At 30.3% G+C, this 25,763-nt stretch overlaps 2 protein-coding genes across 2 annotated transcripts; one reads left to right on the top strand and one right to left on the bottom strand.

Moving 5' to 3' along the window:
* Positions 1-8,763: 8,763 nt before the first annotated feature.
* LOC100799921 (ketol-acid reductoisomerase, chloroplastic) lies at positions 8,764-12,518 on the bottom strand. Its single transcript, XM_003540348.5, has 10 exons — positions 12,165-12,518; positions 11,962-12,054; positions 11,733-11,798; positions 11,471-11,611; positions 10,506-10,733; positions 10,284-10,401; positions 10,069-10,208; positions 9,762-9,929; positions 9,529-9,684; positions 8,764-9,333 (listed from the first exon to the last, which is right to left on the bottom strand). The coding sequence occupies exons 1-10, from the start codon at positions 12,447-12,449 to the stop codon at positions 8,968-8,970; spliced, it is 1,761 nt and encodes a 586-aa protein (XP_003540396.1). The 5' UTR covers positions 12,450-12,518; the 3' UTR covers positions 8,764-8,967.
* A 9,714-nt stretch (positions 12,519-22,232) lies between these two features.
* On the top strand, positions 22,233-24,961 carry LOC100783322 (transcription factor bHLH30). Its single transcript, XM_003539502.5, has 2 exons — positions 22,233-22,940; positions 24,033-24,961. The coding sequence occupies exons 1-2, from the start codon at positions 22,665-22,667 to the stop codon at positions 24,504-24,506; spliced, it is 750 nt and encodes a 249-aa protein (XP_003539550.2). The 5' UTR covers positions 22,233-22,664; the 3' UTR covers positions 24,507-24,961.
* Positions 24,962-25,763: the final 802 nt, after the last annotated feature.

The following is a 25,763-nucleotide window of genomic DNA, read 5'->3' as shown; positions in this document are numbered from 1 at the left end:
TATTAATAAGTTCATATATCTAAATCTAAATAAAATAAAAGTCATGTTATCATTTATGCTCTAAAGTGGTAAGGGGGATCACTCGTTCCCCAGGGCGCATTTTTGTTGATTTGGGAAGATGTTAGTGCACTTCAGACCAACAATTTTGACAATTCAATCAATATTGTAGTTTCGTTGATTCAGACACGACAGAGTTTGAAGTTATATACTGTACCCTGCTATGCTTAACCACCTAACTTAACAACTCACTTAAATTCGTATGATCATAATTTTACAAGTTATGTGAATAGGGAAACGAAAGTGCTTGCACCACGTTTGGCCCTTAAAGGCTTTTTTGTTTGTTTTTGTTTACCAATGATACATTGACCTAGCATGAATTATAGCGCAAATGTTAGAGGCGCAGTTAAATATACTTTTTCTCATGAGGCAAGGATATTGAATTGTTAATATTATAAAACAAAGTATATAGAGTATTATTAAATGCGATTATATTAATGATTATGAGCAACAAAAATGAAAACTACATGTTAGAAAATCAAACAAATTGAGCCAACTAATTTAAACAATAAGCAATTTTAATTCATTATATTTGTCGTTGATTCATTAACAAATGTATCAAGTCGTTTAATAATATTCGATAAATAAGAATTATGTTTCCACAAAGACTTGAACAATACTTTAACAAATATTACAAGTTTTTACTATTTAAACTAATAAATAAATAATAATGAATTGAACATAGAATTTAACAATAAAGATAAAACAAAATTACAAGTTATGATATCTTTTAGAATTGTTGATCAACACGTAATAGAACGATATAAAATTCAAATAAAAAAGACTTTCGAGGTTAGATTCCCCAAACCATACTCTTTTTATACTAAAACATAATACTTAACTTGTAATCCAATGTTAATATCAGTCATAGTTCAAAAATAATATTTTAATCCTTAATTCCTTAGGTGAAAAGATCTAAGTTTTTTCATTAAATGTCAATTCCTTGCACATTTAACAAAGATATTTGCTTTAAGTTCAATGAACCAAAGATAATCATTATCCATCATCTTATTGTTAGCTCCTAAGTTTAATGGGTATTTTACCACAATTAAAAATAAAGAAAGTATTTTTCAATAACAATCTCATCCAAAAATCAAGTTATGAGGGGTGAATCCATAACAAGCATGAAACATAGAAGTAAGAAACTAACATTGAAGAACAAGATGAATATATATAACACTATTTCAAAAGAAATACATGAGAGCATATGGTTCGAATACAATCTAACCTCAAGAACGGAAGATTTAGCCACTCATCTCCATGAATAGCATCCAAAAGCAAGAAGATGAAAGAACAATGGAAGAAGAGAGTTGGAGAAGAACTTTAGTTAAGGAGGTGTTTTTATAAAGTGAGGAACATCTATCAAAATAAGCAAGAAGTCTAAAAAATCTGCACTTAAATGAATATATGCTAAAGCCAAATATTTCGTGCTTAAATAGATATTACAACCATACAATTTTGTACTTAAGTTGAAAGTTATTTTTCTTCTGTAGCTTCTTTACATCTTCTTCAAAAGAAAGAAACTTCAATTTAGTCCCTCCAATTCTAACTTAAGTACATTTGAGCTAAAATTTTAACTTCAAGCTTTCACTAAACCACCTTGTTCCAGTGATCCAATCCATTTCAAATTTCTACAAAATAATCCATCAATAAACATATGTAATCTTTAATATTACAAGTTAAAAAGAACAACTATAAATTAAAAATTTACATAAAAAAGACATAAATAAAATAAAAGATGAGATAATTATCTAAATCCACATATTTTTGTAAGTATTTTTTTATAATTATCATTTGTATTTATTATAACAAACTTTTATATCAAGTAATTATGTTTTTTTTTTTAAAAAGTTTTTTTTCTCAAAGACGATTCTCCTTAATTTTATAGGACTAGTAAGTGCAAATTTATTCTATTAGTGTGTTTGTTTCCATCAATGTTTTGAGAAGAAATTGAAGTATTACTTATACTATAAGATACATCAAAATTTATATTGACATAATTTGAAAAAAATAAACATAGCTTAAATCATTATAAATGCTATTTTTTTAATATTTAACATAATTATATATTTAGAATCCATATTTAAAAATATTTATTTAGCTAGAATAATATGGTATCAATTTATTCATACTTTCGAGATTAATAATGTACTACTATTCACACATTATTTAACACTGGTAACAAATATTTGAGAGTTGGTGTTTTGTAAACAATAACACATGATTAGATAGTAACATTTACTTCATAGTGAAAAAGTGATGGTGAATACAATTAAAACTAATTCTGATCAATCAATAAGGGGAATAAAGAGATAGATTGGTAGAGAATGAAAGTGCATACATAAATGAAGTTAATTGAAGGAAGGGTGTGGTGGTGTGGGTGAAGGGAGACAGTGTGGCAGCTGGGCCCAATAAAGCAAAGGGATGTGGGCCCCACACAGCATTTTTTTATTATCCACTTCTTTGAGTTGAGTGTGGAGTCTCGTGCCAAGCATATTCCGGCTACATTTTCTGACATTCTGTTTAGACTTTAGAGATATTTAATATTAAAGCAAAGTTCAATACAATAGAATTAGTTTAATCAGTGAGCATCTAACTTATATTTAATTTATATAAATTTTATTTTCGTTCACGATATAAAAATCTTATTAATAGATTATTTATAAATATTTATGTAAAAATTTATTAAATCTTGAGATTTGTATTAACCTAAGCATCTAAGATTTAATTTATCTAAAAATTTTATTAAAAAAATCAATAAGAATGGAATGGGATATATACATTTATTTATATTAAATTAAATTTAGATGTTTTAATTTTTTTAATTTAACTTTTATAAATAATCATACACCCTTCACATTTTTAATAGATGACCATATAGATCAAGAAGAAAATTAATTGGATACAACTCACTGTTCCTCCTTTGATTTGAACAAAGATAATAATAGTCTAATAGAGATAGATCAAGTGGTCTTAAATTATTTTAATTTAATTAGAAGTCTCTAATTCAAATCTTAAATGTGTAATATGCATTAAATATTTGGATATATTAAAAAATTTATTGTATATAATAATTCTATTGATTTCAAATATAATTATTTATAATGAAAAATGTACGTGATTTTTAAAAAATAATATTAAACCCTAATCATGATCATTTTGTATCTTGTGAGATAGTACAATTAGTCTAAAACATCACAAAAAGCTAAACTTAACCCCACTACGAAACTGTCCACGTGAGTACATACCTGAACACCCACCACGCATATGTTGCCACCAAATTTTGAAATGAAAACCTACGACTACAAGTGAATAAATGAACCAAAGTTTATTGAGCACAATTGTATAAACACTAGTTTGATCAAGAGAGAAAATAACATTTCTCTTCAACAAAATTTGTTTAGTGGGCACTGTATCCAAAATTCACTTTATCAGACAATGACAACTACTTTTGAAGGAAGAAAAGAATTCCAAAACTTCATAAATCTCCAACAATTTGACTGTGTACGTAGTAAAGCTTTGCAAAGCAAGAATTATAACCTAACTTACATAAAGTTGATGTTTGAATTGAAGTTAAAAATATTATGTATGCATTTAAAGTGGATGAGCAAGACTTCAAGCTTTTTTCCTTATAACTTTTCGTATATATATTCATATATATTTAAGATATAATTAGTGTAAAATTAATTTTGTATCTTATTATTATATATAATAAAGGTTAATGTTAATTAATATAAAATTATGTAAAATTAACTGTGTTTGTTATTATTATGATAACAATTAAAATTATTATCAATTAATATAAAAATTAGTTTCAATTTTACGTGTAAAAATAGTAAATTTTTTTAAAAATGATTAGACATTTAAACAATTATGAAGAAAGAAAAAAAAATTCAACTCTCCCCTTTATAAGGATTCTGCATCTGTTCATGTGCATGTTTCAATACAAACCCGACGAATAAAAATAAAACAAAAACAAATAATAATTCTTATTCTTTGATAAAATTACTTTTTCCTCAAAAAATTTAATATTTAGATTATGCGTTCATAAATTCAGTAAATAGTAATTATAGCTTTTTAGCAAACAAAAAAAGCACTTCCTCTAACTCACGTGTCACTTCTAAGAATCTCTGCCAAAATCCAAGATCAGCAACCTTTGCATCCTAATTATTTTCTAAAATGCAAAACATTTTATTGATTTTTTTTATTAATTTTCTCATTTCTAATTTCTAATCCCAACATATCATTCTAATTAAAATGAATCATTTTTCAATCGGTATGTAGTTATTCATACTAGATTTAAATCATCCAATACGAACCTCATTACACTCTCAATAATACATTATAATTCTTTCTGCCAAATAGATGAATGTTTAGCTACTTTATAACACCACACCTATTAGGTCATTTAGCATCTAAAGTTCAACTTTGAGTCTCCTCCAAAACCATTTCCACAACAGGTTAAAATTATTAAACTGTTGCAACTTTTCTACTCCCAAAATTCAACAATTTCTGGCCTTCACGTGACAACCCCGACTCTAGCTATTTTATTTGTTTCATGACTTACGATGCGCCCCCACAAGAAAGAGTGTTGCAGGCTTATAATTAAGAATCTTCACAACCTTATTTGAAGCCTTAAAAAAATATATATAGAAGAAACCGAAGAATTAACTAAAGTATATAGTACAATTCTTCCTAGCTATAAGAGAAGCATGTTTAATTTCTGTTAAGAGAGTTTGCATATGACCTTTTCAATGATTGGCATCCGGTCTCTACCTTCCCCAGATTAACCTTAATAAGGTGCAGACTCAGGTACTTAAAATTAAGGAACACTGCCAACTTTACTTAACGACAGATGCATATGAATATAAGGATATATCACGTTAGCAATTATTTTAAGCTAGTAGCATATGTGACATAGCTATATGTATGTCACGTTATTACTTAGTGATGATAAATACCATGTTAAAAAAAACGTTACAATTTTAAAAAAATGAGAATTCAAATTTAAATAAAACTATATTTATAAGAATGAAAAATGTATTTTACCTAAAAATTATCTAATCAAACAATAATCAGTATGAATGGTTGTTCTAATTCCTACCGTGAAGGACACGATATGCAAATAGTCATCATCTTGCGATATTATATAGATTTTTTTTTTTTTTTGGATTGCTAAGACTGTGTAGAGGAAACTTCACAATCTTGGGAGTTAGAGGAACATGGATAAATTTTCTCCTCAAGAGAATGTTTTTCGTAGGAATCGAGACAAAGACCTCCTTAGTATACTCTCAAATCTTGCGAAGCTAGCACGCTTTTATTAGGTCAAATCCCTTTGGGTTGACATTATATAGATTAGTAAAAGGTAAATGTAATCACTCACTAAAAAACGGTGATTTTTAAAAAAATAATTTTATTAGCTGTATTTATATCTAATTAAAATTGAATAATTATTTTTTTAATTATTACTAACTATATTTCACTATGTATTTAGTATATTGTAGGTGTTATTAGCAAAATTGATATTTAATATTTATATATAGAATTGTGAGGTTTTGAATCATTTAAGTTTCTGATGAATTAGCTAAATTTAACGAAAAATATATCTTAGGAATTTTCGGTCGAAAAAAGACAGGTAGCTAGGTCAAGTTAAGAAAGTCCTAACTGCAATACAAAAACGATTAAGAAAAAAAAAAGGACCCACCTAAATTTCGTAAAGTAGAATAACCTAAATGTAGACCTTAATTACTTATAACCTAAATGTAGGTCTTAATTATAATTTATAGTAATTGTACAATATATAAGTCCAGTGTAAGAATCTAACTTTGTGGCAGTAATATGTTTGGTTAACCGAGGGAACATCAGCGGCAAGAGCGAGCTTTTATATTAATTAATCATGGTATTTACCGATTCAAACATTGAATATTTGACACAAAAAGGTATAATTCACTAATTTTATGCTTGCAACTTGAACAAGTTTGTCTATTCCATTCTCGAGCCTTTGATTTTGGAATGCGATGGTCGTGCATGCATGTCGTTTTCATTTCCATTGCCGAATTCTCGAACTAATTAAAGCTTTAAAAAGTAAATAACTTATGCAGTCCAAACTAACTACTAGCTGGCTCATTAATAATTTTCATTTTTATTGTCAATTCGCAGACAAAGCAAATACAGCTGGATTTATTAATTCAATATATGAGAGATTTTTAGTTTCTGCGTTGAAATTTGAATAAATCAACATCTTGATATGAGCCATATATATAGTGACTTTAAATAATACAATATATAAAAGAAAACTTTGGCAAATACATAAAAGAAAAGCTGAGAATTAATTTGTGATCTCTATGGCGTTGACCTATATAAATGAGTTTGAAAAGAAATTAATTCCTATATGAACGCAGGCCAACAGTGGTATATATTTGTTTGTTCAATCTAAAGTTGAAAGTCAAGATCTGCATTCGGCGCTAGGTGCAACTTTTTCAGGCTGAGTTATCGTGTATGTCCAGAAATATTTTTTACAGCAATACATAAATTTTAATGATTATACACTGAGATTGTATACAACTTTATATAGTTATCGTTATTTAATTGTAAATGATTATTTATATGATTTTTAAGATTATATATACATGATAAAATTTTGTGATCGAATGATTTTACATATTGTTAATCAGCATAGCACTTTCTTCTCTTAAAAAAAGTGTTTTTAATTATTTAATTTTGCAATTTTTTGTTACTGAAACAAAATAGTTATCATAAAATCATGTTTGAAATAGCATTTTTAATATACAGTAATTTTTTTAACATAAGCTTCGTTAACCTCTATTATACTAGAATTTAAAGTAAGCATAAATTTTTCGGATAAATTTCCCTATTAGTAATTATAAGAGAGAGAAATTAACAAGGTAATTAAAATGAAATAAATTTTTCTCATAAGTATTTTTTTTTACATTTTAGGGATAATTCTTTTTTTAAAAAAATCAGATGAATATATAAATTGTATTTTAAAACAAATAAAGAAGTTGTGTTTTAAAATATGGTTTTTTATTTTTTTTAAAATAAAAATATTATTTTTAAGAAGTTAGAACATGACTTTATTTTATAAAAAAATATTTTTTTATTCATAAAAATCAAAGATAATATAAATATCAAAAGAATTTATAAATTATTCAAACACCCTACTTAATTAATTAGGATCTTATGAAAAAAAATCTTCTTTAAAAGCACCGGTTGCGTTTTGAAATTTGATCATATATATCTTATTTTGAGATCATTTATAATGTATAATTATAGTTGCCCTTTAAAATATGACTTACTCATATTTTGTATTTTTTTTGAAAAAAAATCTACTTATTTTCGCAATTTTTTTAAAAATACTATCCTTGAAATGTAAAAAAAATATTAAAATCAATTTATACGCTTTAACATTTATAGAAGTTCTCGCATATAATTTCTATAAAAGTCGAAGTACATAAACCAATTTTAATGTACGATAAAATTAATTCATTTTATCTATTTTTCCTATTGTAAATTTATATTATGACCTGTTATACACTCTTTATTGACTAAAATTTATCAAAACTCATCCAATTTTATAAATCCCATATGCACTACTAATGATTCTCGATTTCATAATTTTTAATAGATTTTAAGCAGTAAAAAAAATATATGATGACAATTGTGTTAAAATAAATAATATATCGCCACCACTCCTTCCCTTTCCTACCAAACAACGTAAAAATCATTCTACTTGGTACTGTTTTTTCTTTCTTGTAATTTTCAATCAAGCTTAATTCCATCACTTAATTTCCTATAATTTTCAATCATTTGCAACACGATCTTTAAACATTTGAACCTTTACCGTAAATAGCGCATACATACCAATGTTGTCAAAAACGCCAGTAAACTCGTTGAGTCGTACGAGTTACAAGTTTCTGAGCCTTTGTCGAGCTTAATCGGACCAAAGAATGGAGAAAGTTGGAGAATGGTAATGAAATGTGAGTTTACTCTCCAGAACGAAAGAACATTAACCGTTTTTGGCAACTGCTATTTACACTTCTCTTTAATGCTAATGCACTCCCCTCCTCACCTTTTTGTCCCCAATCTACCCCACGTTTAACGCTAATGAAAAAGAAGGATAGTGTATTGGAGTATTAGAATAAAGGGGGAGTGTATGTATCATCTACCTTACTTTTTATGTATGCATATGTCTTGAAATACAATTTCTGTTATATGTATATAACTCTTACGAGTCATTATGATCACGTTCTTTTATATGTATGTCACGCCCTTTTATACTACACAAAAAAAGAACATATTATGATCACAATATGTGAACTGAGGCTATAATAAAATGTAATTATATTGTAAAAAGTGTGATTAGATTATGCAAACAAGTAAAAGCAGGTTAATACACAGGGTCAAGGATTCCAAATAAAAATTTCACCTTCCTCATATGTATGGATTCAAACTCCTCTAAAACAATCCAAGATCTTATAAAGTAAAAAAAATTCAAAGAAAATTATAGGAATACTCAACGCATTAACATTTTCTTCACTATATGCATGTTCAATTCGACCGTCTATGACCAGATCGAGTTACCGTGATCACTAAGATGGTTCCGGGGCTAAAACTGACGGAAGGCTTGCAAGGAACTGTTAGAAACGTGAAATTAAGATCGTAAAATCCTTAATCCTTCTCAGCCTCTAATGGTAAGTACTAGCGTGACTCATTTAAATAGGACACCAAGTAACGTTCCTCAGTGGCAGAACACAGGCGGGTACAAACTGTAAAATGACAATACAACTTACACACTAGCATCCAATCATGAAAACCCAAACTAACAAGATAACTGCAGTTCTGAGAAATCTGAAAAAGATTCGAAGTGAAAGCCATAATTGCTTTTAAGTTCTAATTGCTAGAACGCAACTCCGGACGAACAAAGTCTGCATCTGGTGGCACAGAAATGTCTACTGTGGGTCTCAGTTCAGCGCAAACTTTAATGGCTCCGTGCACTGGGTCTGACAGGAAGTTGCTGATTAAGTCCCTGTTAACAGGAGTTCCATTGTCCACAGCCACCATGGCCTGCTGGGTTAGGATGTAGTCAAATCGTGGAGCCCATTTCCTCGAACCCAACCTAGCTGTGGTTGAACAGTTATCAACCATGAAAGAAACACCACGAGCATGCATGAAAGGATTCAAAGAGTCAACTGCCTCGATGACACTCTCATTAATGATTTCCGAGTAGGAATGCCCTTTCTTCCTCAGGATCTCAATCTGCAAATTTAGTAATCACAGTTAAAATTACCAAGTTATTTATGCTTTACGTATCTACAGCAGGAAAAAAATATATCCTTTGTCAATGATAGTTAACTAGTCAGTCACAAATTCAAAAGCAAACAAAGACAGATGACCAGGAAGGTAATTATGTGCATCCATTCTCAAAATGCTAGCAAGAGAAACTTCCAATACCTGGGCCATCATCAATGCCACAAAGACACCAGCAGTGAAAGGATATAATGGGCCTTGATCACCGGCTGCTCTTGTAGATCGGACACGCTCACCAACCTTCCACATGCGGGTTTGATCAATGTTACCCATGGGAAAAGCAGGTAGACCCTCTTTCTCCTGTAAAATATATGTATAATTTAAGGTCTGTAGCGCAAAGGCTGACTACTTTAAAAGGAAAATGAATATGCCCTTACATAAAAGCGACGCCCAGCCAGAACAACACTGCGAATCTCACTACCACTGGCTACATCCTCATAGCACTCATACAGAATTTCCATGCAAGGATAATAAGAAGCACTATAAGCCTTCTCAAATTCCCTTTTCTCATCTTCAGATAAAGCATTGTATACAGCTAGCATGCCCTATCCAAACCAATAAGTGCAAAAGGCTAGTCACAACTCACAAAATTCCCTGTACCAGCACACTATCCAGGGTTTTGGGGAAGGGATGGGGGAGTCCAACAGACAAAAATTTAATGCTAGACGAGTATGAAAATACAACCTTAGTTGAGATGGTTTTAGATATAATCCCTGTTATAGACTCAACAGTATTCTTATAGGCCAGATCTTCGTTCATTCCATTATCAGTGTATCTCCTAAACAAGGATTCCACAACTCCATGAACAGCACCAAGTAAAATTCCTATAAACCACCAAAGCTGTAGTTATGACCTAAGTCTTTAAGGAAATCAAACAAAACATTGCAGAAAGTTTTCACCTCTCTCCCCAAAGATATCACTCCTGTACTCCTGCTCTAATGTAGTGGCAAAAGTGAATGGAGAACCAAGGGCAACGGACCATCCCAAAGCAACATCAGTAGCCCTGCCATCTACATCCTGCATGCAAAAATAGTTACTCAAATAAAATAAATTAACCAATCAGCACAGGAGCAGAAGACCCACAGAAAGTGAAGAGAGACTGAGGCATAGCAAATAATTACCTGGTGGACTGCAAAACTTGCATTAATTCCAGCACCATTTATCTCTTTGCCTTGGACATAGAGCCTCCTTACAGATGGACCCATTCCCTTTGGGCACACAGCAATTACACTAATGTTCTTAGGAAAGTCAAGTCCCAATGACTGTAAATGCCCAAGAAGAAAACCATGGGAAAGCCCAAGTATGCTGTTTGGCTTCATGTGAGACAATATCTTCTCATAGTTATCAGCCTGCAAGATGAATAAAAATATTAAAACATTCTGGATTGGAAGCAAATATGCAAAAAAAACAGAAATAAAGTGTTATTGCAAAAGCTAAAAAGGCACCACAATGCCAACAAATATTTACAAGGTTTCAGAAAACGATTAATATTACTTTCATAGAAAACTAATGAGATTTGGGACACTTCTTAGCTTGCACTTGTTACAAGTATATCAGAATAAATATTTCTCAGAGAAAATGTTGTATAAGTTGATGGTGTTTGTTAATTAAAGACACTAACAAAATCAAACTGAAATTAAATAAATTTTTTATTTTAAAAATATAACTGGAGCAAATAAAGAATTATCTGATGGTGATGGCAAGCTGTAAGTTGATGGTGATCAGGTAAGTAGAAGAATAGCTAATGCCAACTGGGTTTAGAAATCATGGTGGATTGAGGTGTTGGCAGCTGCTTTGCCAGCACAGTTGTGACTAAGTTGATGAAAACATCTAAACACTTTCAGTTCCATAAGAAGACGAGTCTGATTTCTGATTATTAACATTGCTGAAATTAACCCAACAACTTTCTAACTAAGAATTGTTACTAATAATGATAATGATAGTGACAAGACCTTATTGTTATCATCACACAGTTTGAGACAACATTGTAAATTAATTATCAGAGTATCAGACAGTTTCAGAAACATAAAAACCACAAGAGATGAATCAGAATACAAATATTACAGCATTGAGTAATTGAACTAACCTGCGCGGAATCAGAAATTAACAGCATCACAAGATCACTGCCCGAGACAGTTTCCCATATGTCACCTAGAGTCCCATTCTCCTCAGAAAACCCAGCTGCCCGAGCTTCGGCAAAGGAACGAGAACCTTTCCTGAGTCCAATCTGTGTTTTTTAAGACAAACAACACATTTAAACCACAATCGTTAATCAACAGTTAAAGCAAGCACTAGGCTACTAAAATAGAAACTGAACCAACTAAAAAAACTGAAAACCAGATTCACACCTTGACCACAATATCAGACTTTGCTTCAGCAAGAGAGTCCCGTAGATTCTGAGCCTGAGCAGGTCCCTGGTAAACAAAGTCCCATGTTAACATTAACCATATCAATGCTAGGAAAGTAAATACATAATACTCTTTACTAAAATACTAATTTTAGAATAAACACATAGCAAATAAAAACATGTTGAGCATTCAGAGAAATGATCCAATATGAAATAGAATAATTAATCACCTGAGATCCCCAACCGATAACACCAATCTGCTTGATACCCTTGAAAGCATCGGGCAACAAGTGAAACAAATCCCTGCCTCCTTTTACGATGTACTGCAACGAATTAACACAAACAACAAATAAAAAAAAATTAACATTCACGAATCTGGAAATGGAAGAAAGCTTCGATAGAGAATAGAGAGCATATCGAAGCGTTTAAAAACCTCATCGTGTCCAGCGAGGTTAATCTTCTCCTTCTTGAAAACCTTCGTGTCGAAATCGAGCAGTGCGGGGGCCTTGACCGCCGGCGCCGACACCATCCGCGCGCCGAGGGCGGAGCCGGCGGCGGCGGCGCATCGGTGAAGCTTTAGGGATTTGAAACCGAGCTTGGAAGACGACGATTGAAGGGCGAGGTTGGTGGCGGAGAATGTTCTGGTGGAAGCAGGTTTGGCTAGGGTATCGGACGAGGCGGCGATTGCGGAAGAATACGACGTCGTAGCAGCCGCCATTTTGGGAGTAGAGTGTGAAGTGAAGCTGTTTGCGGTGCAAAAGAGAGTTCAGTGGAATCAGTGTGGTTTTATGTTGCAGGCTTTTATAGTGTGGGAATTCAGTGAGCTGTGCTAACGTGCGCCGCTACGGTGTCGGTAAGTACTATCATCCACTTGGGTTGTGGATAACCCGTTACCCCGGTGGATATATTAATATTTGACAAAAAATTGAATTAAAAAACGGAAATTAAATTATTATTTCTAAACCCTCGTGTCTGCAAGCGCAACTGCAAGCGTGCAAATGGTAGGAGAGTGAGTAACGCCTGATAACGATTTTTTTTTTCTCTTCTCGATAAAGTTGAGTAAAAGTTTAGTTATTACATATGAAATTCTATTGTATTTTTTTAGGGTTTATATTGTATTTATTGAATATTAATTCACAGCCCGGTAACCTACAAGTACAAGGCGCATTCAATAAAGTTGTTGCTACTTTTGTCTTATTTTACGTCTTTCTCTCCAATTTATCTTTATTAGTATTGTTATATTGTTGCTTTGAGTACTATAATCAATATACTAATGAACACCATTACATAAAGAAAAAACATTATTTAAGAGATTAAATATTTGTAATACTATGCTTGGGTGATATTATAAAGCTTGCATTAAGAATAAATAAAATTACTTTAAAAGTTGTTTTATAGATTTGGTGTTGTCAAGTGGAGAACGTAACTTTTCCAAGAATTCATTTTTTTATGGATTTTGTATCATTTTCTGCATAAAAATTTGTAGAGATTTTGATAGGTCTAGATTAATCTGATAATTCAAATCATACCAATTAAATTTATTTGAATTTTTTTTATTCATATCAGATTCGAATTAATTTAATTGAAAATCGATGTTGATTGATTTTAATTATTATATATAGATAGAATTTTTATGATTTAATCCATTAATCATGTGTTATTTTTTATAATTTGTTATTATTTAGTTGGTTCTAAGTCAATAATAACATTCATATATATTGCTTACATTATAATGTAAGTTATGGCATTATTATTTGTCAAAATTGGAATAAAATTATGTTATTTTTAATTCTTTTCAAAACTTTCTTTTAAAAAAAAGTTTGATCAGATATCCAATCTCAAACTGAATCAACTTATTAATTATTGGATTAATTTGGTTTGGGTTAGACAAAAAATTTTAAAATCTAAATATCAATTGATTTTGATTTTGATTTTATTTTTCCTTAAATCCGAAGCAAATCTATCCATGAAGACCCCTAAATTTTGGTGTATACACTTTTACATTTTACACTTTGTATATGCAATTCAAAATTGAATTGCAGGGGTGCAGTTGTGATAAGAAGGCACATATATTTTTAGGAAAAAAAATGCTTTTATTTAATGTAAAATGAAATATTTTAAATGGTCAAGATTCGTGTAATTGAAAAGTTATTTGAATATTATCCAGATCTTATACTCCCCCACTTCATCGGAGCAAAACTATACTCACTATCAGATGACATAAAGCTCAAAAGGAGGATGAAAGGGAGTAAAGGGGAATAACTAGTATCAATCTATGGGTTTGTTTGTTTTTTTTTTTCTTTTCTTTTTTTATAAAACAAAAGATCTTTGTAAATTATTTGTAAAAAAAACGTGTTGTCAGTTTAGGATAATTTTTGCCATAGAACCCCTTAATTGTTATTTTTTTTTTGTTATTATTTGTTGTCATGTATGTTGTGCTTCTACAAGACACTCAACACATCAATAATTTCTTTAAAAAATTGTTGGTCTAATTGAAAATGGTGATTGGTGACAGATTCACCATGTATATATGGCACAATAAAGGAGTTGTGCCATTTGTAAAGATGCAACACAAAATATTTAAAAAAAAGGTTATTGAGCAAATTATAAAGAGAGGTGAGTAAGTTTTGAGAAGGATTTCTATGCCCTCATATCTCACACAGGACAAAAGCAAACAAAGATGACTAATTAAGTTGTCGTGTGTTCAATCCTATGATGATGATTTATATTGTAGCGAATCAAATTTGGTATATCCAGATGGAAAAAATAGTCTGGAAGGTTTGGTGAGAATCTGCACCAAATTCTAAGAACATTACAACAATCTCTGATTGCACGTGGGGAATATGGCATTTTGAGCAATGATTCTTTGGCCTTTGGGCTAATAAAATAAACTCTTGTAGGCAGCTCATGTTGGAGAATCTTCTATATAAAGACTCTTTTGCGATGATGGAGATCACTTTTCCACAACCTTATGGTGGAGCAATGACTCTATATATACTACAACAAAATTTGCATGTACTAATTTTCCCACTTCAAGTGTATTTCGTTAGCCATTCTATTAGTAGTTTATAAGTTATTTTGAGTAGCTTATAAGTTAGTTTGATCAAAATTATTTTCTACAAAGTAGTTAAAATTGTGAAATTTCAACTGTCCCAAACATGTCCATTGATTATTAGAATTAGGTGAAGAGAAAGATAAAATCTTCATAAAAATGATAGTATCTTATTATTTTGTGCTAAGTGTACGAAGTGATATTTGCGAAGGAATTATTAGAGATTCATCGATCACTATCCTCCTTTTAAGATTGATATTCAATAGGAAGAATAATGGCACTCAAAATCATATTTCGTTACTCACCTACGTCTATGCTGCTTAATGCATAGCTAGATAATTAGCTACTAATCCTTATCCCAAGCTTTTCTTATTGGGCTACTTGTGGAACATGAAGTCCAAAGGTAAAATGAATGGAAGAGACCAAGCTCAGTAGATGGCTGCTAAACTTAGACGGTAGGGTCCATGGATTCTGTGTCTCAACAGTAATGGAACTGATATTCGCACTCCCTCGTTTGGAAAATTTTAAATGGAAGTTCAGAATTTAAGAGGTATTTTGGTCTTTTAGGAAACAAAAAATAAATAGGGAGTGGGAAGAGGAAAAAGGGAAGGGGTACAATTTCCGCTTCAAAATTATTTCATGTTACCCCAGCAATGGGCACTGGGTATTGGCCTATTACCCACATCTAAGTTTGGGACATGCTAGGTGCACCAGCAACATTGTTGGTGCACCCAACAATTAGGTGAATGGGTAAAATTGTTCTTGCATTAAAAAAAATAATTTCTTCTTCCGGAAAAAGGTTATTTACCGAAAGAATCTTCTTTCGGAAAAATAATTTGTGTTCTAACAGAAGAACCTTCTTTCGGAAAGGAAAGCTTCCGAAAGAAGGTTCTTCCAGTAGAACAAATTGTTCAACGGAAGAACCTTCTTTCGAAAGAAGAAATTATTTTTTTAATATAAGAACAATTTTATCCATTTACCTAATTATTGGATGCATCAACAATGTTGCTGGGTGCACCTAACATGTCCCTCTAAGTTTTAGGCTTAGCTGCTTGTGGACCAAATATCATTACAGAAAAAAATAAACCCAAATATCCAGACACAACTGACACAATAAAATGGAAAGGAAAAAATGGAACTCAATTTTTTTCTTTTTTCTTTTATATATATTTTTGTTCAAAATATTTCTAAATTTCTATGAAAGTTAGCAACACAGCTGGCAAACGGAACGGAATAACTTCAGGTTCATTTTTTTTTTTTTTTTTACTTTATAGGTTCATTATTTCAACTATTAAGTACATGTTGATTTATAGTTAAAATTATTGTGACACGTATTTCAATATAAATCTAACAAATAAAAAAAAGTAAAGATCTTGATCCTTTACCAAAAGTATTTTTGCCTCAAATAGTTTTTCACCAAATTTCCAAACATGCTCTAAGTATTACTAAAAGGATTGTTTTGAATATTAGGTATTGGAAGGTAGCTGTTTTTTTTTTTTTTTGAGATGAACACAGCTGATTTGGATCACTTTACTAAACAGGGTACTCAAACTAGAAAAATGTTGTCAATGAATTTATTTTTTCCTTCCCTTACACTCTTCCTTGTTCAAATCCATGGAATAGAATCTCATCAAATCAGTGTAACTCACATGAATTTCCTTTAATAAAAAATAATTACTAAAAAAGAGTCTAACAGAATATGTAATTAACACTCTCTCGAGATTCTTATAATTTCTTATATTTTATTACAAAGAAACATATTTTTATAAAAGTTAAAATTATATAGTTTTTAATTCTAATAACTATTCATCAATATTCAACACTTCCACTATAGTTGCAGGTGGGGGATTATATAGTGACTTAAGATCAGTTCTTAGACCTTGTGTCTTTTTAGACAAACTTGAGTCGACATTTACGATCAACATCTCCTTTTGGCTTCTTGCAGATGATTCCTATCCCAAAGACATTTATTCTTCAAGTGGTTGTTGTTGCTGGAACTTGCTCTCCAATTAAAGTTTCTAGGGAATATATCTTGCAACCTACTTTGTTTTTTTTCACATGTATCGTTATGATAAATCTGAAAATCTTCAGAGTGTTGTATTTGTTGAGCCTTTAATATTGATCTTTGAAACATCATCTATTGTGCTTTTCATAATGTTTTGTTACATGTCATGTAACAAAACAAGGACAATGTGACAACATATGAACTAGATGATGCGATAAGGTATTGAATTTGAATCGAATCAAATCAAGCCTCCCTATAGAAGTATCCTGTTTACATCAAAAGGGCTTCCACTTAGGATGTTATTAACATTATAAAGAAATAGCACTGAACTGATCGAGACTAAGTACAACTTACTGCAAAATGTCTTAAACATTTATACTTAACAATTCGCTATTAATAATTTTGACTAGATATTACTTGCTTAAGTGAAATTATTCTTAACTTGTCTGCAAGCTTGCATAACCTTAATTTTTTTGGTGACAAACTGACAACACTGGCTTATTATATGATTAGTAAAATAGTTGATTTGAATGTCAGGTTTGTGAGTTATATGTGAAAGATGTATTATTGATTTAATTATTCATTTAGTTCTTATAGTTTCTAAATTTATTCCTTTTAGTCCCCATAAATAATAATTAGAATTTTTAGTCCTTAAAATTTACATTTTAATTCCTAAAAAGTCTATGTCATTAAAATTTTTTAACTCATTAGTTAAAAAATTTAACAAAAAATATATTTTGAGAATTAAAATGTAAACTCTAGGAACTAAAAAATTCATTTATTAATCATTGGGACTAAAAGGAATAAGTTTAAAAATTGTAGAAACTAAATGGATAACTAAACCTATATTATTTATGCTTTTAAAGTATAGTTGTGGTGAGCCAAAAAATCTTTACATTGCATATAATTACGGGAAAATGTGATTAACATAGTCATGATGTGTTGTGCAGAGTAAAAAAAATGGTTAAACGTCAGATCTAAAACTTCTTATCACCGTTGGGACCTAACGTTTCTGATTTATGTTGGTGCTGGGTCATGGTATGGCTATGAGATGGTGCGATGGTGTTGTTTGGTGGATGGGTGTTGCACATTTGATTTGTTTGTTGATGATGATTGTAGTGCTGAAGGGATTGTAAATCTGAATAGATGATGATTGCATTGTTTATGTTGTAAGGTTAGAAAAATAGGTGATTAAATGCATTTTAAAAAGATAGTGATGGTTTTAGCCACCACTATTTTAAATTAATTATTTTAAAATTTAAAGTTAACGACACACTTATAGGAATTAGAAGAAATAATCAAAATGAAACATGTGAAAACATAAATAATTAAAATGAAACTTTTAAAAACATAAATGACAAAAATGAAACTTTTAAAATTTAACGTACCGAAATGAGACTTGAAAATATTAAGAATCAAAATAAAACTTTCGAAAACACAAATAATCAAAATAAAACTTTTAAAACTTACTTATTTATGATAAAAAAATAATTTTAATAATTGAATTTTTCACTCTTGATTTTAATCAACTACAAACAACTTATTTTATTTAGTGAGACATAATTGTAATTATGAGTTCTTTTTTCTTAAACTAATAGTTGATATGACTTTCAACTAAAGAAAATATGACATTAATTGAACAAACATAAATTCTTAACAAAATCATGTATTATTGTATTACTATCGAAAATGCTCATTTTGATGATTATAATTTGTTATAGAGATGATTTTCAATAATTATTAGGTAAATATGTTGTAGATTGAAAATACACTTGCTTGAAGATAATCAAAATAATTTTCTAATAAGTTTATAGTTTTTTTATAATAAAGATATTTTTAAACGAATAGAAATGTGCAAATTGATTGATGAATAAAGTTATAAGATAAAGAAAACAACAAATTTGTAATGTAAAAGACTTTTGAAAGAAAATTAAATTGAAATGTAAACAATAATTAAAATGTCAGAAATGTAAAGTGCTGGAGAGGTAAATTGAAATTAAACTAGGAAATAATATGAAAATTGTAAGAAATCAAAGAACAAAAAGTAAGTAAATTTAAGTTTAGAGAAGAAATAAAAATTAGAAAGTGTATAGAGTTTGGAGAAGAAATGTAGAAAAAGAAAATTGCATCAAATGTAAATTGTCAAAGTAAAACAATTATAGAAATTGTGAATTGCATAAATGAATGAGTTCAAATATACACATTGTCCTTGTAATCAAAAGTCATTTTTCTTGTGCGGCATGTTGGTGGTTTCTTGTAATTTTTAGTAACCAAGAAAAAATGACTATTATTATGCTTATTTATAGTTTAATTCGATAAATTTGTACAAATTGATAACTTATTCAAATTAACTATTTATGATGTTGACACCTGAATCTTCACCCTCTCTATTGAAAATGTATTGTTATTTGTCTTTATATATTAGATCGAAGCAACATATCTTTGATGATCTTTTCCTTACTCTTTTGAAAGAATAAATTCAATAACTTATTTTCATTGCACCAAATCAATTTATATCATTTTCGATGACTAATCAAACATGACCTCAATATCAAGTTCTATCATTTCATTCCATTCCAATACTTACAAAATTTTACTTTTAGCCTCAAAATTTTACACCCCAAGAGTACTAAAATGAAATAATAGTAAAATATAATAAATTAAAAATACATTTAGCTTTTTTTTTTTTAACATTTTGATCGCAATTACAAATAAAACTATAACATGAATCATTTCCTTGATTTGGTAGCACTGTTTTGAAGTTTTGCAGTGTACTTATACTAGGCATTGATTAAAGTAGAGATGAGTGATCACCACTACAAACAAGTTTTCTTTGGCTATTCCACAAACTTATATTTGAGATCAGATCTTCTGCACATTACTACTTGATCAGTTTGCTGGAGTAGAAACCTGAAACATTTCATATATGTTTCAGTGACTTTTATTCGTATCAATCATATACTACTGTAAAAAATGGATAAAATTAAGTGGCGTGTATAAAGAAATGAGCCACTTTGACATATTCTTCTTTTATCCTTATACAATAACGTGCCTACCATCTTTTTCAGTGATTGGAAGGAATGCTTATAATTTAATCTGTGGATCATTAATCGAATTTCACTATATCAGTCTGGGGCTTAAATAATTTAATTAGATCATAAATTTAAATTTGGTCAATATCATTATTGAAAAATAAGGAAAAAAATGATTTGTTTCAAGAACCACACAATCAAAATCATTATTCATGGTGTGATTATTCGGTGCATGGCAAAGTTAAATGTACTAAACGAAATAGAGAGATGTCTTTTGGAAATTCAAGCCTCATAAAAAACGTGGACAATGAACCAAGTAACCAACCTTGAAAAATTATTCATGTTTGCAAAGTGGAAAGTTGAGGACCACCACATAAAGGATTAAAATAAGTGTGAGAAAGGAAAATCTCCATCCCATTAAGATAAAGTGTGTGAATCTAAGTGGTCATGTTCAAATAAAGCTGTGTTTGTGTCACCATCGATGACGTGGATAATGGATTACAATGCTATTGTCAAAGGAAAGTGATTGGCAAAGGGATAATTAGCTTATTAAAAAAATTGATTAGCTGGCTCTTTAACCTAAAGGGTGCCATCCAAAAATTGGCTTTTGCCTAACTTAAAAGCTTGCAATTACTCATTAAACAAAAGAAACAAAAGCCCCCAACACATTCTCCCAGAAATCGCTGTACATGATTCCAAAAGAAAATTCAAGCCTAGTGTGCGTTTCAGACGCAAACGTAAATTGCGGCAATTAATAAAATCAATTTAGAGATCACAAGGAATCCCAATTACTGCTAATGCAGTTTCTATATTGTGTATGAACCAATAGCCATTCAGTTAATGACAAACAATTAATAATATATGTTAAAGCATAAATGAGAATAAAATCTGTAAATTTGAAATGATGATTCTACTTTCATATCAGATCTTTTTCTCATTTATAAATTATTTAATTCTTTTATTTTTATTCAACGTGAAATTTCATTTTGTGCGTTAATAATATTATTTTAATCTTCTAACTCATTAGGAGAATTTTTTTTGACTAAATTAAAATTCAATTAAAAAATAAATAAAGTTTAACCTATAATTATTTTTATCAAATATCAAACTAGTTTTACTTTCAACATATTAATCATTTATGTTGAATAAGATGCTTATTAATAATATATTATATGCCTCAACGATCTCAAACTCTTGACTCAATCTAATGTACCTAAGATTCTTTTCAAAATGTGCTAAAATATGCATTTGTCATTATTACACACTCATGTATTTTTTTCTTTTCCTGAATCACCACTCGTGATGGTACATAACTGTGCGTGTGGACAAATATTGTTCAATTCCATAAAGGCTGATTTGGGTTAGATTAACTACGACAAACTTTCCAATAGTGAATTTTCAACACTCAGCACTCGAGAAGAAGTTTGAATCTGAAGATTTTTTTTACACTCTTATGGACTTGAATTTGTTTTGGATATATTTACCATTTACTAATTACAGTGGAGGGTAAAGTTTTGTAGTATGAGATGTCGATAATCATTATTTATGTGACACGCGCAAGTCTTGGATATATATAGCAGGTGATATTCTCAGTGTAAATTGAGGAATCAGAAATGACAAGATATCTCAAATGCAATAATCCAATATTCTCAAAGAAGAAAAGAAGGGAGCGGCTTTAGGAAAACTAAGGTTGAGTAAAACATGATTTTCTTAGATAAAGGTATGTATAATAGGATAAAAGAAAATAATGTTAAAGCTGTAAAAAAGGAAGAATGTTAAACGATAATACTTGTATAAAAATGTTAAACGATAAAGTAAAAAAACGATTCCTAGATACTACAGTCTACATGTATATATAAAGTCAGATAAAAGACAATAATGATAAACAACAGAGTAAAAGACTTTTTATCTTTCTAGGCAATAATATTTAATGCAACTATGTCTATACATTAAAAAATAGGTAAAATCACTGTAGATTATGAAATTTTCTCTCGAATTTGATATCTTGATTAAGTTGGATTATTTTTATGTGAATTAATTCATGCACTTAATTATAGAATAGAATAAAAGACTGTTATCTATCAAAGATTAATGCTATATTTATATATTTTTTTCCAAAATATAATTATGAAACTTGAATATGAATAAGAAAAGTTATATTAAAAAAAGATCATAAATTCATTTTTATTTTTTTAAAAACAAGAACTTGAGTTATAATACAACCTGTTTTAGAATTATATTATTCATACAATATTTTTTCAAAGTATCCTTTATAATACTATTTTTTTTCTTTTATCACTTTTCATTATTTAAATTTTTTTAGTTCTTTTTCTTTTATACAGAATGTTGTACAGAAATTTACACATGTGGCATTTCTATTTTAAAAGAAAAGGGACAAGAAGTTGTGGTCTTAAAAAGTGTGGTGTTGTAGGACTTGTCCCCCACCAGAACAGGTAATCCGTAACAGCAGCAGTACTATCTTCTGGAATGGATCTCAGCAAAGCCACCACAACCATCATCATCACCATACAACACTACACTGATACTACACACATCTGACACAACACAACACATCACAACACAACACTTTTCACTGCATCTTTCATTCCAAATACACTCCAACCCCAACATGACAAACAACATACCTTTGCCACTTCATCATTGAGTTTTGTCTCAAACACCAACCAACAACTATCTTTTCCCTTATGGAAATTACACAACAAAGCGCAGCCAAAACCAAAGTTTCACCTTCTTCACCTTCACTTTCCAAGGTGGTTGTTTTCTTCTTGTGTTCAAAACTAAACTACTACTCTTCTTCTTACCTGTTTCTATTCACTCTTTGTCATGGAAATGGAAGCCTTTGCCCCACATAGGATTAGTGATGGTTTTCAAGTGAGTTGTGGTGTAATTGGAAATGGGTATGGTTCATCTTCGTCTCTAGTGTTGGATAAGGAGAAGGGAGAGCTTGTGGAGGCCCCTGTCAAATTGGAACGCAAGGGTGTTTCTCCTGAGAGAAGCATTGAAGCCTTGAAGAACCATAGTGAGGCAGAGAGGAGAAGGAGAGCAAGAATTAATGCACATCTTGATACACTTCGCTCTGTCATTCCAGGTGCTAAGAAGGTTAGTTCAATATAATGCTTTCTCCGTTATCATTTCTTTATTTTTATGTTTTAGTTTATTTTTGTCCTATTCAAGTGATCGTTGTTTGGCCTGTCAGGCCACCCGTTATTAGATTACTCACGGCTCTAATCCTGCAACTTCATGCTTGAGATGTCTAATTCTTGGCATGAAGAAGTGTATTAGAGATCACACATTGACTAACATGATCAAAATAAAAATAGTGTGTATAAATGGAAACAACTCTCATCCCTTGAAGTTGCTTTTAGGGTCGAGTTATGGCTAAAATCAAAATTCTAAAAATTTGCAACCTGTGTCAATGTTGGTTTTGATCATGCTGAGAACAGGTTATGTGTCATCTGTGGCAGTTTCTTCATTAACCTGAAAAAAAAAAACAGGTTTTTGATTGGCTCTTGTTTGAGTTCGTTCAATTATTGTTGCACGTGAAAGAATATTTAAAGGGAAATCTGGGTGCCAGCTTATTATTGAATGTTTTCCTTTACATATTTTATCTTCCCTGTCAAATACATATATAAATAATTTGATTAACTTGGGATTATTGTTGAGCTTATTAAGTCATTTGGTTGAAGGGTCATGAAAAAAAAAATGGTAGCTCAAAGGCTAAATAATTTATTTAATTTACCTCTCTTGTGTTGATGATTGCAATGAAAAAAAAGCTTTGACTATGCATGCATCTGCATTGAAGCTTTCAACTGCAACTGATACTTAAGCAATTAAGTTCAACGATAAATTCTTAACCAATGCATCTCAAAAGGTATTATAAGACTTCTTGGATGCTCAAACTATTAACTTGCAGATCAGGTAGTAAATGACCTTATTTTAGGATCCATATATGCGAGTAAAGCCATTTTGCTAGGTTTTGAAGTCTTGTTTTGATTGTTTTATTTATTTGCAAGAACACAATTTCAGTTTCTTTTCTAGAAAAAAAGGATGAGAAGAACTTAACATTAACTGTCCAACTTTGTTTTGCTCGTGCTTTCAATAATGAAACTCATGTCACTACAAACTCACATGTTAAATTATTTATTCGTAACTTATAAATCTGAGTATTCTTTGTATACTTTTTGAACTCAGTTGGACAAAGCAACCTTGCTGGGTGAGGTTATTAGACATTTGAAAGATCTGAAAACAAATGCAGCACAAGCTAGTGAAGGCCTAATGATACCAAAGGACAGTGATGAAATAAGAATTGAAGAACAGGAGGGAGGATTGAATGGCTTCCCTTACTCAATCAGGGCATCACTATGCTGTGAATACAAACCCGGGTTATTAACTGATATAAGACAAGCACTTGATGCACTTCATCTTATGATAATAAGGGCTGAGATTGCAACCTTGGGAGGAAGGATGAAGAATGTGTTTGTGATAATTAACTGCAAAGAACAAAATGTTGAAGATGCTGAGTACCGCCAGTTTCTGGCAGGGTCTGTTCATCAAGCTCTAAGATCTGTGTTGGATAGATTTTCTGTTTCACAGGACATGTTAGAAAGCAGGAAGAGAAGGAGGATTTCTATATTCAGTTCTTCATCTATAGGAGATTTCTTATGAGAACTTTTCTTTATAAACATGTAATTTAAATATCCATATGCATGGCATATTGGCATATATCTGAATATGATGAGGGAGTGACTGACATTAATTAGCAAATAGCATTTTCACTTGTTAGGGAAAGTTTGTACTTTCTGAAGAATGAAGATGAAGATGAATCATGTGAATCAGAATCTGGGTTTGTACATGTGTTGGTAGCATTCATAGTCACAGATAGCAACTTTACTCTTTTGACCATAGACAGAATTAGTGGACTCTTTCTACTATATTGTACCTTGTTTAGTCAAAAGTTTCTTCAGTCATGAATTCTCTTCGTGAGTAATAACAACTTGGGGTTCTGGGATAAGAAGTATATGACATATGAAGAAAGCAAAGCCTTTGTAAGATGCTGTTTTGGAAGTTGTTAATAAATAAATTGATCTATGTTATGCATTATGCAACGCTTTGCAATTAAAGTCTCATGTCTTCATCTCATTTTGAAGATACATTGGGACTATCATCATAGATATCAGTGTGTATTGGTGCACAGTTGGTACAGGTACATTGTTAAAGATAATGTTATTCATTCATTAAACTTATATAATAATTTCTACAGATTTCAGTATTTTTCATCTCTTTCCACTAATTTATTTTATCACACACTTCTCCTTTTCTATCTCTCTGCTTGTGTATATTTTGTTGTAAAACTATGATAAATAAATGACATTAGTCTATAGTTAATAATTTCTTGTGATTATATTATCAGACCCTTTTGTGGAAGTTAGCATGCAGTATGAAGGTTTCTAAAGAGAATTCAACGAGACAAGGATGTTAACTAAGCAGTGATTTAGGGGGCTAGTTCTTGAAAGTTCTAATTGGTCAAATATTAGAGTTTAGACAATCCATTTGAGTTGAGCCATATAAGGAAAATCTACAAATTCAACTTTTGTAATATATTTAATTCTTTTATCTTTCTCTCCCATTTTCCTCATACTGCCTCTTGTGGACTTTCTCAAGATTCACCTACCGTGGATTATAAGCTGAAGTTAATGTTATCTATTTTTAAAAAAATAATATTATAATCAAAGGAGTGAGTTAGGAACAAGAATCCAAATATATATAAAATTAGACAAACAAAATATAAACATTCAATATATTTATATGTGATTTTTTATATATTACTCTGCCGCTGGCAACATTGGGAAAAAGAAGAAAGAATATGTGGAGGAGGAAGAAGAAAAGTAGAAGAATTAGCTCATTAATAGTGTGGAAAATTTA

The sequence above is a fragment of the Glycine max genome, chromosome 12 (genome assembly GCF_000004515.6).
Source record: "Glycine max cultivar Williams 82 chromosome 12, Glycine_max_v4.0, whole genome shotgun sequence".
Classification (NCBI taxonomy): domain Eukaryota; kingdom Viridiplantae; phylum Streptophyta; class Magnoliopsida; order Fabales; family Fabaceae; genus Glycine; species Glycine max.
This window is presented reverse-complemented; position numbering and strand designations above follow the sequence as displayed.